Source organism: Corvus moneduloides, chromosome 2 (assembly GCF_009650955.1).
Source record: "Corvus moneduloides isolate bCorMon1 chromosome 2, bCorMon1.pri, whole genome shotgun sequence".
NCBI classification, from domain to species: domain Eukaryota; kingdom Metazoa; phylum Chordata; class Aves; order Passeriformes; family Corvidae; genus Corvus; species Corvus moneduloides.
The window spans coordinates 48,896,551-48,911,374 of NC_045477.1; the positions used below are offsets into that span (position 1 = coordinate 48,896,551).

A 14,824-nucleotide genomic window follows, 5' to 3' on the forward strand; every position below is an offset into this window, starting at 1 on the left:
AAAGAAAAGAAAACCTCTCAAGGTGAAATTCAAAATGCTTAAGAAAACCAGTCCTTGTCCAGTGCAGGTCACTGCTGTCCACATCCTTCATCACAACGTGGGCTCCCCATCTCATTGTGGACCTCACCCTCTTCTAGTCAGCACCAGTGGGTGTTTGTGGGCACTTTGTGCTCCCAGTTGCCTCAGTGGGAACTTACAGGGCAAATTGTGGAACCCGAAGACTGTAGCTGTCCTAGAGAACTGAACAGTGGAATGACATGGCTCAGGTAAGGTTGTCTGTACTGCTGGACTGGGAGCACACTCCCCAGCTCAGGGTCGAGCTCTGCCAGAGCGTGCTCACCCAGAGGCTGCTCCCAAGGACCAGCGTGGATCAACCTGGTCTGCAGAGTGAGAGTTTACTTGTACAGGTACAGTCTGTGTCCTGTCAGAGAGTGGTCACTGGCCACTTTTTCACTATTTTATGGCTGTTGCCAAGAGCCCTGATCTGGTGAGACTCTGTAAGGAGGTGTGCTGATAACCAGCTCTCCTGTCTGCCCCACCAAGACTCTGCCTGCCCCATTCAACCACCTCTTTGGGTCTGTCCCCGAGCTCAGACATCTTTGTGCTCCAGAGAGGATGGACTAAAGTCTGTTGAAACAAAAAGCCTGCTGAGGTTAAAAGGAGTAGGGGAATTGTTTTATATATAGTCAAACCAAAAATTCCCCCCCAAATCCTGTTATTTGAATTGCCTGAACTGATGTTGCCAACTCTTTCCCAAAGAGTTGCCTGAAGTAGACACTTGACAAGCAAATTCTTCCTCGAGGCATTGATGTTTGATGATGTTATAAACAAAGTAACATGAAGGAAAGTGTTGGGCATCTGTACCTGCTGGCCATGCTGCCAGCTCTGCATGGGAATACCCAGCCTGTGGAAATTCCTGTAAGCTCAAGGTATTTGTTGCAGACTTTCTAGCTCATTCTAACAAATTCATTAATGGGTGTGTGGGGAATGAGCAGACAGCCCCACAGAAAAAAACTCTGGGCTGACCTTCTTAGTGAACAGGCTGCAACAGATCATTTCCCTAATAGTCCATACAAAAATCTAGTACAGGGTACTAACAGGGATCATATTAATCCATATCTTTCTGAAGAGCTTTAAAATGGCAACAATTTTATACAATTCTATTGAGACCAGTTGAATTTCACACTTCATGAATTCACAAGGAAATAGAAAGGAAAAAATAGTATATCTTCATAGCAAGTTTATGTCCCCTAAAGCTGGGATCTTCAAAAAATAGTGTCTAATTCTTGAGAGATATTTGGATAAATTCAGTTGGACTTGATTTTCTTAAGGGTCTTTTCAAATCTAAAATATTCTATTCTAAGTCCTTCTCACTTCTCTCAGCTTGAGAAGATGTTTTATGCTTGTGATTGATTGCTTTTGTGTCCGTGTTTGTTGCCCTTCTCTGTTAGTCCTAGCATACTGTCAATAAAGAAAAAAAGATTGGGTGAAACAAGATCTGAATAAACAAAGCCAGTTTATAAAAAATGCATATTTTCTATATTTAAAGATTTTCTCTTTTCCTTGTACTGAAATATGTGGCATTGGTGTTTCATTTAAATACAAAATAATAGTATTCATAGTGTAATCTGATAGAAATAAATTTATCAGGGAAAGAGAAGATAACTGAGGCTTATCCGAAAAAACAATCTCAGATCTAGCAGTTGAAAGTAAGAAGCTGGACGTCTGCAGTCCAAGCGTAGAGAGTCACATATACAGAAAAAAACTGTATCCTAACTTGTAAAAATAGGTCATAGGAGTATAATAAAAAAGGAAACATAAAGATATAATGGCAGGAAATAGGACTGCAGAGGAAAAAATATAGGGCAAAATTATAAAGCTCTGTGTTTGTTGCACTAGTTCCTGTGCAAAGGCCTCAAAGATTCTATATTTCATAGTTTAAGGCCAATCTTGTCTCTTAGCATATTAAAGATTTGCTAAATTAGGATTAAAGCTCTTGAAGGAGCTAGGATCAAAGCTTTTATAGCCAATGTTGAAGTGCATATTCTAATGCTTATAATTGCTAAATAGGAATTGATTTGGCATATTATATGCATCATAACTTACAGCAGAGTTAATTAATTGGCAGTTACATTTCTTCCTAGGTAGCCTGTGGCACTTTTTGATTAATTTTTAAACAAATTTAGTTCAGATTTTCTATTTCCTATGCTTTTTTTCCTTTTCCCATGGCCTAAATGGGGTGACTGAAAAAATATTCATAGGTCCTTTCTACATTGTGATGATACTGCATTTTATAAGAAAACGGTGAAGAAGTTGGACTCTACTCAGAAGAGCAAACAGTTCTTTGCAAATGTGAGAGATGAAAACTCTGCACTCTTGTCCTGAGTCACGAAGCAGCACAGAAAAGTGGGAGTCAGAGCCCAGCTTGAGTGTACAAAGATGCAAGGGCTGAATCATGGAACCAGGTCATTCCTCAGCTGCAAGTTCAGCGCTGTGAGCCAGTTTGCTGGAAACACTTCCAGCTTGGGACTTATTCTGCTGTCCTTACAGTAAACACCCGTTAAAATACTGAGAGATTTGTCACTGATTTTCACAAAGCAACATCTATTTGTGACAAATAGTAAATGTTTTACATTTGCAAATCTGGTAGGTTTTTTCTCCAATTCACGTGGCCAGATGGATTTTATAGCTCTGATTTGGAATATTCAGCAGGCCTCTGAAAACATAAGTTAGAGAAGTGTGCTCACCTCCACAACCAGGTCTCTTTCCAGGAACTAGAGGGGCACAGATTGCAGTGAACATTTTGCAGTGAGAACATACTTGGGGTTGTTTTTTTTCTCACAGAAATTATTTGGCAGTACAACTTCTCTGATAAAATGTACTTAAAACACCTCCAGCTTTATTTTTAGCTATCTAAGTTAAAACCACCTTCTCCCAGAATTGTGTCCTGGTAAGAATATTTTAAATAACTTGTAATAAAAATTCCACTTACGCACTCTCTTGGTGTATCTACCTCTGTAAATAATATAACCTTTCGTGACTTAACAGTACCTTCATTTTCACTAATTGAAGGTCTTCTCTTTGTCTGTTTTCTGATGGGGAAGGCATCAGTTTTTTATTTGGGTGTAGTTGCATATTGAGAGTGTAATATACATGTTCTTGAAGAGCGATTCATACAGTAAGACCATAACTTTCCGAACGTTTGCAGTGCTCTGAAGACCATATTCACAAGGAGGGAAATTTAGCCTTTATACATAATTTGGAGCTCCATTATTGTCTGGGTTTATTGATTTATTGTGTAATGTCTGTGTTGATGATTTTTCCGTAGGTTGCGGACAGGCCTGAGAAAGATGAATTTTGCCCTCCACCATACACTCACTATGAGGTCCCACCAAGCTTTTATCGATCTGCCATGATACTGAAGCCACAGTTAGGACTGGGTGCAGTGTCCAGGTTACCGTCTGCCAAGAGCAGGATTCTCATTGCGAGTCAAAGGGCCTCAGGTAGTTGTCTCCATCAGCAAGGAGAAATAACAAGTGCTCCCAGCCTCTACCATCCTGATGCTTCAGGTAAAGTATGAACTTTCTTTCCTTTCCCTTTACTGTAGTCACCAATAAGATACCTTTTTTTGAGACAGAAAAGTCACAAAATGAGCAACATTTTGACCTGATACCACAAAGCTCCAACAGCACTCTTTGAGGTGTGCCTTTTTATCCTGCAGCAAGGCTGACTAGGGAGTCTGGGACTTGTGCAAAGGTTGTTTAGCAGGTCATTGCCAAAGAAAGAGAATAGTTTTCAATAATAATTCTCATTTTTCACCTTTTTGTCTTCCTCCGCCTTGTAAATGCCTGAAAATTCTTTGGTTTTGTTCTGGGAAGATAATGGGACATTTTCTTCCATCACGAAGATCCCGCCCTTCGGTCTGGATTTGACATTCCCCACCATGTTGTGCTCTGAAAACCTGGGCAGTGCTCAAATGTGCCAACAGAGATCTTGATTCTCTAAAGGCCTGGTATACACCTCTTTGGAGACAACACTTCTAATACCTCTTTCTTCCAGCTATTGCCCACCTCAGCATGACCCTGGGCAGAATTACAGGGGATGGAAAAGCACAAGAAGAGCTGGAAGGAGAAGTGTATGGTGCCACAAGAAAGAGACAATAATTACTTCTACAGGACACTCCTCGGTAGCCTGGAAAAGCATGGAGGTTTTAACAATGCACATTTAAACCGGCAAGTTCAGAGAAAACTGAAAATCAGTCATTGCCAGAGTGAAATGTAGCAGCTATTTAACAGACTAGAAGTCTGCAGAGATTTTTAAAAATAGTCATAAGAGCTAAAGTTAATGAATGACTTAAGGTTATATGATGCCTCCTCTTGCCCCAGGATGGGATTCCTTCTGGTGTATGCTTATTTAACCTGTTCATGAAAAACTCTTTATAAAAATCTTCAGTATGAGATCTTGGAGCCTCTGAAAGCAGGACTGCTCCAATGCATTACCTTTTTTCTGGTTAAAAGTGTTCCCTAGCCTTTTGCCTAATGCCCTTTGTTACAATTTGTTTCCTCTTTCATCTGGAGTGGTTGTCGGGTGTTTTCCTCTTTGCAGGTATTTGAAAACTATTACTGTCTCTCCCCAGCATCCATTTATCTGTACTAAGAAGCAGGAGAAATTTAGAAAAATTTTGAATGGAAATGCACGAGTGCATCTTGACTTTACCATGAGAGGACAGTCTCAGTCAGTAATACAGGTTGACGGGATTTGGAGTTTATCAGAAAATCAAGCTTCTCTGTAACACAGTGCCTCTTGCCAGTATCCTTTGCTATCTGACCCTGCATCTGGAGTTTATCTGTGCTGATGCCATTAGTAGAAGCTGACCAAGCTGTATGTGGCTTCTGAGACACCCCAAGATTGCAGCCTGGGTAGTAAATACCATTTCAGCCCTGTGACTTGAGTTCAGTCAGCACTGAGCATGGGAATACAGGTACAGAGAGTAATTGGATCATGATTTCCAGTTAAATAAAACTGCAAGAGCCTGTGAGTTCAGGATATGAGTAGGGTAAGCCCTTGTGTAACAGGAACCAGTTTGGGAGATAGATACGAGAGAAAATGCAAACAGGACCTATTACCCAATAAACGGTCTTTTCTGATCCTCAGAAATGAACATTGCCTCCATTCTTATTCATCCATCACCCATCCATTACCCACATTATCCTGCATCACTGATGCTAGCAGACACGACTTTTCCTTAGCCACTTCTAATCCATATAGGACCTCGTCTTGTATGTATTCATTTACTGTCTTCCTATGTTATGTGACATTCTAAAATCTAAACAGGATCAGCTTATCAGTCCCGTTTTTTGTCTGTAATGCTGCCTTTAAAAATGCTAGTGCATGAGAAGTGTACATAAGTAAATTGCACCAGCTGTTACTGTGATTCTATTCACTAAAGCTGTATTTCTTAAAGTTTTCATATTTCTCAGGGTTTTCTTGTTATTTTTTAAATTTTTTAAAATTATATATTTTTTAAATCACTGATTATTTTTTGGACCTTGTCTGCTTTGGAGGTCAAATTTAATTCATAGCTCTCCATAATTTCCTTCCTACAGCTGTTATTTTTCTCTCTAGTCTGTTCCTACCTTGCTGTTTCAAAAAGGGTACTAAAGATAACTCATGGTAGTCCAATAATCTGTCATCTCTTTCAGGGCCCCAAAGTGTGTCTCATCTGGTCTTTGGGCTCTGACTGTTTTTATGGATTTTACATTACACAAGACTTGTTCTGGAGAGGTTGCTAATGTCTCTAGTTTTTCACTGTCTACCCCAGGACACATTGTTTTCACTTCTGGCATCTCACCTTCCATTTTCCTTGCAACATGAAGAATGTGTTTAATTTTTCTGCAACACCTTACTCTGTTGCAAAGTGATTTTCACTGCTCTCTTTTGGTTCAGTACCTCCCCTTACTTATCTTTCGTGTACTTCTGATATCTTACGTTCGTTTCTTTACATTCATTTATTTTTGGTATTTTATTTCCCAATTATCCATCCAAGATTGTCTATAATCACCTTTTCCTTGACCAAAGCCTTTTTCCTTGTATGCCTCAAATGACCTAATCTTTCTCTCAGCAATATATAACTTCATAGGTCAGCTTACCAGACTTCTTGTCTTTAAAACTTCCTTTTAAGAAGAATGAATTGGTCATGAAAGAGGCTGATGTGACAGGAGAAAGGATAAGACTGGTACAGGAGTGCAGAGGCATCAGAGAACTGCCTCCTGCGCCTGTATCCACAGCAGAGCACACATGCAGACCAGAGATGGGTTGCTGGTTGCCACGGAGGGGATGGATGCGACAGCAGCCCCTGGCATGCCAGAGCTGTTGGGGTGTTAATTAGAGGGGCTCATAATAAGGTCAGGCACCTTTAAGCCATCTGTGTTAAAGTACTCAACACCATTTTCAACCACTTTCCCTTAATTTGGCTGTTAGCTGTACTATTATTTGCAGTATATTTGATCTGCATCATTGCTTTTGCTGCACTGTTTGAAAAACAGGATTAAGCACAGCTTTGATAAAGTCATATTTGCAAACATGAGCAAATGACATGCATGAACATATGGTCAGCATCCTGAATGCAGAGCCAGTAAGACTTGCTCACGGGTGTTGTGGGGTGTGAGAGCTTGGGTATCGGCAGCAAAAGAAGCTAGGGAGTCAGGGGTATATTTCTCTCAAAGATACCAGGCCTGCCTTCAAGGTTGCTAATCGGCATCTCTTGCAGCTTGATCCTGAGCTTTTAATCCAATTTCCAATCCTAGTGATATCAGTCCTGCCCTGAGGTAATGGAAACAGAAGGATCCAGCCAGTTGCTACCCCATGACAAAGTGTGAGGTACCGCGGAGGCTTTTAGACTGAAATCGCTGTGGTATCGAGGACAGCAGCAGTGCCTCATAATGAGGATTTTATTCCCCTTTGCCATACCATTCATAATACAGCAGTCTGGTTAAGCAGCACTGATAAGCTGAGTGGTTTGGCCCATGTATAATACTAATCCTCATAAAACTGACTCTGAAGTAATTGATAATTAAATCCCTGAACTGCTGTGATGGACTGCAAGTAGTACAAGAATATTAGGGGCTTTGTTAGTTTTAAGTCATGCTAGGTAGAAAGTAAAATAATGATGGGTGTTCGCTCAAGTGTGATCTCTAGGTGTGATGCTTAAAGCGTGGTTGGACCAGTGATCCTTCTTCATCAGTAGGATATAGGACATGTGGTGGCATGGGCTGCAAATTCCTTATTAAGCAGTGCTGCTCCTTCGGTGGTGCTTTGCCTCAGATGGGTCAAACAAGCAGCCTGACTGTAAGAAAAAGGGTTCTGCAAAGTAGGTAAAATAAGAAGTCTTTGAATGATGATATAGGTGCCATAGAGTCTCTGAAAGCTTAACGTTTGTTTATTTTATGTAAATAGACTCTGCTCTTTCTATGGGAAACTTGTAATTCAAAACAAGCATTGACAGATACTGTGTCTATAACATGTAAAATATTAATATGTTTTCCTTGGTTATAAAGACTTCTTGAAGCAAATGTGTTAGGATTTGCGTTTGGTAGCTGATTATTTTGATGGAATTAATGTCTGATTTTGAAAAGTATAACAGAGATCTCATCATTAAAACTTCACTTTAATTGCGCTCATTAATTTAACTTAATTCTACATTTTTCAGTAGTGTTTAGGGTATTTTTTTCTCAAAGAGTGAGTTAATGAAATGTTACTTCCTTATCACCTCTCTGTATTAAACTTGTCAGTCCCGAGGGTCTAGCTGCTCCTCTCATTTCTAAGCAAGTCAACTTTCATTAAAGATAGAATTTACCCATAAACCAGGACAGCAATATTTCTCATTACACAGACAGACACAGATATATACATTTATTTGTGTCTCTGCATATGTATAATGTATTTCATCTTGAATGCCACGATATGTCTACAGCTTTCTCCCAGCAGGAAAGCTTTATTATTCCTGAGAATAAACAACCTAATAATGACATATTAATTGAACATGTAAATGAGATTTGATGATAGAAAAGAGGTTTTGAGGTCACTTGCTGAAATGTTGCCTTACTGCTACCCCAGCTCTGTCTGTACTTGCAGTCTGAGGTACTTGGATTTGAACTGGCAAGTTTCTTAACTGTTTAAGGGAAGAGGGTACAAGGGAATAGTTCAGAGAGGAAAATATTCTCCGTTCTCCTAATCTGCTGAGTTTCCAGTCGGCACTCTGTTTTCTTTGAGAGAGCAATCTGACTGTATTTCATAAAAAAAAAATAAAATTAGCTTTCAAAGGGATGCACGCACTTCCTCATGAGTTTTTCTTAAGGACATTGTCGTCATACTTGGGACATAGCCATCTGCCACCTCTCTGCTCCAGTTACTGCGTCTTCAAGGAACTAAACCCCATCATAAACGAAGTGTTGTCTATATGACAGTTGTTCCAGGCTGTCATTCATATGAACAGTGTGTGGAACAATCTGGGTGTAGGAGCAGGCAAATACTTCCTACCCTGCCTCCTTCCTGTGAGAGCCAAGTGTTGTCTCTGGCTGGACATCCACAGCCCTTCTGAGCAGCCAGTGAGCAGCAGCTGGGCAGATGAGATGCAGCTTCAGTGCAGAGAATTGTTCTGGCTGCTCTGGGCTGTCAGTGGAAAATGCAATGAGTGAGACTCACGCACAGATGATTCCTGTGCTGCAAGTTTTTGAGGGATGCTGCTGCTTTTCACATTAGCTGCCAAGTGAACGTGGACATTTGCAGCTTGAATGAATTGTGAGATGACGAGTTCTTGGGGTGTTGAGAATGTGCTGAGCAGCCTTGGTTTGCCTGGGAGCTGGGAAGGCACAGAGCAGTTTTTTGGTGCTTTTAAATCTGAAGCATGAGGAGATGAGCATTTACTACCATATGATGGTGGACTGACCCATCAGAAATTAGTCAGTGTTCAGCAGTGACAACTGTTTGGCCTTTGGAACTGAACTGTCCCAGGCTTGACAGTATTTGGATGAGAGACCTTCGGGGCAGCTGGGCTGTTTAGGTGTGAATCGTTAAAGCCTCTCTTTTAAAGCCCCTTTCCTCGGTTCTTGTTCAGAGAGAACTTGTTACATCTATAGAGGGAAACCACAAAAGCAGAGGCAACAGAACAGGTTTCTCACTTGTGTGATTTGTTTTTAATCTGCAAAGATACCAGTGTTTGGGTTAACTATGAGCTGGGTTAACTCAGCAGTCTTGTATTGTCTCTGACTGACGCAGTGACACTGGAGGTAAGTTCTTTACCCCATATTCCCCAATATGAGATGAGAATAGAGATGTTCAGAGCATCAGAAAGTGAGAGAAAATGACATTTAATGATCAAAGTTTTTACAGAAATGCTGGTAAAAAATTTTTTAAAAAGGGAGAGCGAAGATAACCCAAAAACCCTACTACCAGATGACAAAGACTTGCCAAGGATCCCTGAATTAGGGAGTTTTGAAGTCTTGAACTGCTACTCTTTTTCATAAGAACACATCTGTATAAGTCATTTCTTTAATTTTTTAATCATTTCAGCTAAAACATATTTCAGATTTCACAGAGAAGTTACATGAAAGTTGCTTCTTAACCGTGCATGAAGATGCAATTCTTGTGCAGTGGGGATGCATAAGAAGTGAAGTTCAGACTTTTATTAAGTCTCCCCAGGCACATCTAGTTTGTGTCAATCAGTCCCTACCTCAAAATGTTTTCATGTTTCTGGATGGGAACAGCTTGAAGTGTCATAGAAAATCACTTGAGTGCATACAGACAACAATACTTAATTCAATAATTAGCTTCAGGCAGTGAGAAAACTGGAAAGATTTTTAAGCTTATTTTGGCAGATTTTTATTGAAATAAAAGCTGCTCATTAAAATAACTTTTGTATTGAACTCCCAGACCTTGCTTGAAGGAGTACTTCTATACTTTTAAGAAACAGAAATAAAGCAAAAAACATGCACGAGAAAACTTGATGATGTTTAGAACAGAAAGTACATACAATAGACGTATGTCTCATGTATTTTAATGAGAAAGAAGGCACAAAATTACTTAGCTTTAAGGATTTGAATGCATCCCTAATGAGGATAATGTCCTGCCCCAGGTGCTCATGGTACAGAAGAACTGGATTACAAAAAAGGCGAAAAATAATTTAAGGATGATGATGAGTTCAAGATGCAAAATATTGTTAGTTCAGGGGGAATTTGAATAGAAGTAATAAACTAGAAACACACACAGAAGTGTGAGAAAAAAACACTGAATCCTCTCCCCAAATCTGGAAGAATGACTTTGAAGAAAAGGTGAAGATGGCTGGGCAGTTTGTCACCAAAACTGTTTTGGTTTTAAGGAAATTCTTCTTCTTCAGTTACAGCTTGGTGGGTCATGGACTGCAGAGAAAAGTCAGTCTGGGGACTTGCTGTGGGCATCCCTGTGGCTGAGTAGGGGATCTGGGAGTCTCAGATGAAGCACACTGCCCTAGGGCAAGCACATCTGAAATGTTTTTTAAATAAAGCCATTTCTAACTTTATCCCACTGCCCCACTGGAATTTCCCCTATTTTGTTGCAGGAAGTCTGTGTGTGATAATAGTTTGTTGCTGTAAAATGGAAATATCTCTCCCTCCCCCTCAATTTTCAGAGATTCTTAAGAAAAAGAAATCTCAGCTTACGTAATCCAAGTGCATTTTTTGGAAACCTGTAAAACCCACGAGAGACAGCCTCATACCTTCTCCCTGCTGCCGCTGACCTGGGCAGGTTCCTTGCACTGCAGCTGCTTACCATGAATACTTGTCTCAGCTTCAGATCTGAAGGGTGCCTGGACTTGGTCCAGTCACTGATTCAGCACCTGGAATATTTTGCAGTGGGTAGGGAAGAAGTCCTGGCTTTGGAAGGAGTCTGGTGCTTTGCAGATAGCGATAAATGAGCTGTAGTAGACCACTGTCAAAGCAACGCCGCACAAACCTGGCAATAAACTGATGGTGAGCATCACTGCTTATCTCTTCTCTGTGCTAATGTGCCTGCTCTGCCCTTCACCTGCACCTGGAACCCATGGCTACCTCGGAGCCCTCTTCATGATATCCAAATGAAGCCAGATTCAGGATCATAGTCCAAAATTGCCTCTGTGGGGACAGAAAAGTGAATGGGGATTTTAGCAGTCTTTTACTACTTGCTTCTACTACTTGTTACTTCCATTTGGGTTACTCTGCACAGCATGTATTCCTCTGGGCTGGCAAAGGTGCTGCAGATGTCCATCTCCTTGAGTTTTAATAAAGAGCTCAACCTGGGAAAAACAGGTACAAAGATTTTTAAGAGCCTAGAGTACGTAAATTGTTTTATTCATTTTGCAAGGAGCATTTTTTTATGTCTTTACAGGAATGTGTTTTATAGGAGAACATAAAACTCTTTTTAGCTTGGTGTTACACATATTTCTATTTCAAAAGGAAAGGCTTAGATATGTTAAACAAAGCTTAGCATTAGTATTGTGATGAGGTACACAAGTATCTTTCAAAATCCCCATAACGTTCTTCTGCTCAAAGGAGTTAGCCTTGTTTTTTCTAAAGTCTTCTCAAAGTGAAATGCTTCATTAAAATTAATAAGGCTGTGACCTACATAGTTTACAAAAGAATTAAATACCGTAATAATATGACCATATTCTTACTGTGCAGTTAATTTGTATTTTTCTTTATATTACAAATGTTCACTTCTTTCTTTGAAGTTTGTGTCGGGCTAGTGTACAAATACTGTTCACTGAATAAAAATGGAAAAAGGGTGACTTTGTGGCCTTTTCTGGCAGAATATGTTGATAGTTTTTAATGCTTTCTTGTCTCCTGTCCCACTGGTCCTGATTGAACACTCTAGAATTGCTTTTTTTGGAGGCTGTTGTTAATACTTCTAAAAAAAATATGTATTTTTGCTGCTCAGGATTCCACAGGGAACAGGAATCTGGTATTCTCAAATCTAGGAAGAAAAGCTCTGTCCAAATGTATGTATACTTGAGATCTGGAGTCAATTGGTATCTGGACCTTTCAACCAAAAGCAAACTCTAATCTTTAATCCTTGACCCTGAAAGCAAGACTGCCATGATCATGGACCTTTGGCCTGAGAAGAAAAAGAGGAACATTTGTGAAACTATGTTCTGTATTTGCCTGGAAAAGTTTGCCTGAGCAAGAGCAGCAGAATACAGGTTAGGGCAGAAGCTGAAGACAGACGAGTGGTTAGTAACCGCAGGCAGACATCACAGCTGAGCCGCTGTGCTGGCCTAACTTCAGGTGCACCTACTACTGGCAGTTGTCTGAGACTTGGTTGATGCCACTCACACGGGCTGATGGCTTAGCAAGGAGAAGTCCACCGGTGGAAATGGCCAGTGGTATGTTAAAAAACTAGGACTTTACAGGACATGTCCTTATTCCCAGGCTTGGTGCAAGAAAAGGGCATTTTCTTTTAGTGGAATTTGAAAGAAAAACTTCAAAGAAGTGTTTTCTTTGATGAAATACAAAGAAGTCCTGTGTCCTTGAAGAAGATTGTTGCTGGTCTACAATAGCTTCCAAAATTGGAGGTTATGCGTGGCCTGTTTGTCTCCATGATTTTTTTTTTTAAATTGGCACATAACAAATGTAAAATTAGAAAGTGATACAGCATTGAAGATGATAACATTAAAAGAAATTCTTAGCAGCGTTGAACGATGTTGCTTTGCTGGAAGTTTGAGTTATGCCTCATAGGTACTTGGCATATTTCACCTTTTAAAAATTATTGTGACCTGCAGTTTTTCCACTAAACTTTGTCTTTTCAGTGCAGCAAACAATACGACATCACTGCAGTTTGATCAGCCATTAAAACTTGTATTCAAGTATTTCTTAACACTTCAAGTATTGCTTAATACTGCCTTTATATAGCTGGGAGATAGAGGTAATGGTCAGTGTCTTCCAGTTTAGTTTGTTTAACAAAAATTTATTTCTTTTTCCTTCTTTCAGTTGATCTTAAGAAAGGATCATGTCCAAGTGCTGCAAAATCAAATCTCCCAAAGCCCTGCCCGTCTGGACTTCGTCCCCCAGGCTATTCACGGTTGCCAGCAGCTAAGCTGGCCGCATTTGGTTTTGTCAGGAGCTCAAGTGTGTCCTCTGTCTCCAGCAACCAGTCAAACGACAGTGCTCAGAGTGACCAGAGCAGGACAACTAACCGTAAGTCCCAAAAGTGCCCGTCTTTCTGGAGGGATATTAAACAGGTGTGTTCCAGGATTGTCCAAACTGGAGTTTCTATCTAATTTAGGACTAATGAAACCTGTTCAGTATTCACTAATCTGTTTTGTGCCACTGACTTTGGTTTGGTATCTTGATTTCCCAGTGAATTTTTAAAAAAAATAATATTTATTAAATATTAATAAACAATTATTAAATTCTATCAACTATTTAAAATATTAATTATAACAGATGAATAGGGGCTGAATGTGAAGGGGTTTTTTCCCCTGCTACAGAGAAAATCCCATTAAGAGTGAACCTGAGGCATTCTTTGTTGTATTTTGTTTTTACCTGGAACATCTCTTCTTACAAGCTGAAATAGTAAATAAAAAGAGTGAACAGTGTTTGGTAAGTAAATGGCAGCCAATGCAGAATGGGAAAAATATTATCAAAAATAAGAGATACAGTTTTTCTCATCTACTTTTCTTCTGCTTCTTAATATTCAGTATAATAAACTTAGTTTAGAAAATTGAGCAAATAATGCCAGTGACGTGAAAGGGATCAGGGCTGATATGATAGTACATCTACCAGACTTTGAATGATCCCATGGCAGAAATGTCATTCCAAATCCTATTTTCTGTAAAGGCTGTTAATTTTATTAAGTACAATATAGTGCCCACTGGATTGTGCAGTCCTTAGGAAATGTGTGCGTGCCCTGGGCTCAGAGCAGAAAGGGGGTTTGAGGGATTTTCATGCCCATTTTTCTCTGAAGACTGGATTGAGCCTGAACTGTGTCAATATCAAAGCAAGTGGTATCAGCCCAGGAGGGGTGCAGACAGGGCCACCAGGTGATATGAGACAGCAGAGGAGACAAGATGCTGCAGGCTCCTAAATCTTTCACTGTTAATATTAATTTGAAATTAATTAAAATAAAAACAGTTAATATCGTTCAAAACCCTAAAGATTTTCTCTTTCCCCTTTACATGGGGTGATTGAAATGCAAAAGACTAATGTCAGCAGGGGCTTTTAACTTTTCCAATGCCCCCAAACATGTTTGTAGCTTGTTTTACTGTGGGACTGATCACTCATTTTTGGTTATTTCCTAATAAGCTTTACTTTATGGTTAGTCAACCTCTTTTGCTTTGTGCTTTTACCCTACATTTATGCCTTTGGAAAACTTTTATCTGGTGTTGTAATCTTTTAGTCTTTAGTTACATAAAACCTGTGTTAGGGACAGAATTACCTGATATCTGATTAGATCTAAACTACATTTCTGCAAATAAATTTGTTGTTTAGCAATTTCAGGTGGGAATCTGAATGAAATGACATCTGTAGGTACAGCACTATCCTTGAACACACTGGGTGTATGCAGGTTCATACAAATTGAAAAGCAATATGCTCCAAGCTGTCAAATTTGAGTCAATTAATTTCTATTAAAAAAACTGTGGAAGAAACTTTAGTAATCTCAGGCACAGAAAGTTACATCTGATTCTTCAGTCTTCTTAAAAGAAGTTGATTTCATTTATATATTCTGGTGTGCTTTTATATTATCTTTGTACATTAGGCCCATAAAAACTGAAACCATATTCCAGTCACTGGCAGGACGTGGAAGCATTTGGTTTCAT

The 14,824-nt window shown here is 39.7% G+C and overlaps 1 protein-coding gene across 4 annotated transcripts in view; it reads left to right on the forward strand.

The window, feature by feature from the left end:
• The window catches only part of MTUS2 (microtubule associated scaffold protein 2), a 269,128-nt gene that overhangs the window by 106,387 nt on the left and 147,917 nt on the right, over positions 1 to 14,824 (forward strand). For all 4 annotated transcript variants that reach the window (XM_032099515.1, XM_032099513.1, XM_032099514.1 and 1 more), the window contains 2 exons: positions 3,329 to 3,569; positions 12,996 to 13,202. In XM_032099515.1, coding sequence (XP_031955406.1) covers positions 3,329 to 3,569; positions 12,996 to 13,202 — 448 coding nt within the window. The remainder of the gene's footprint in view (positions 1 to 3,328; positions 3,570 to 12,995; positions 13,203 to 14,824) is intronic.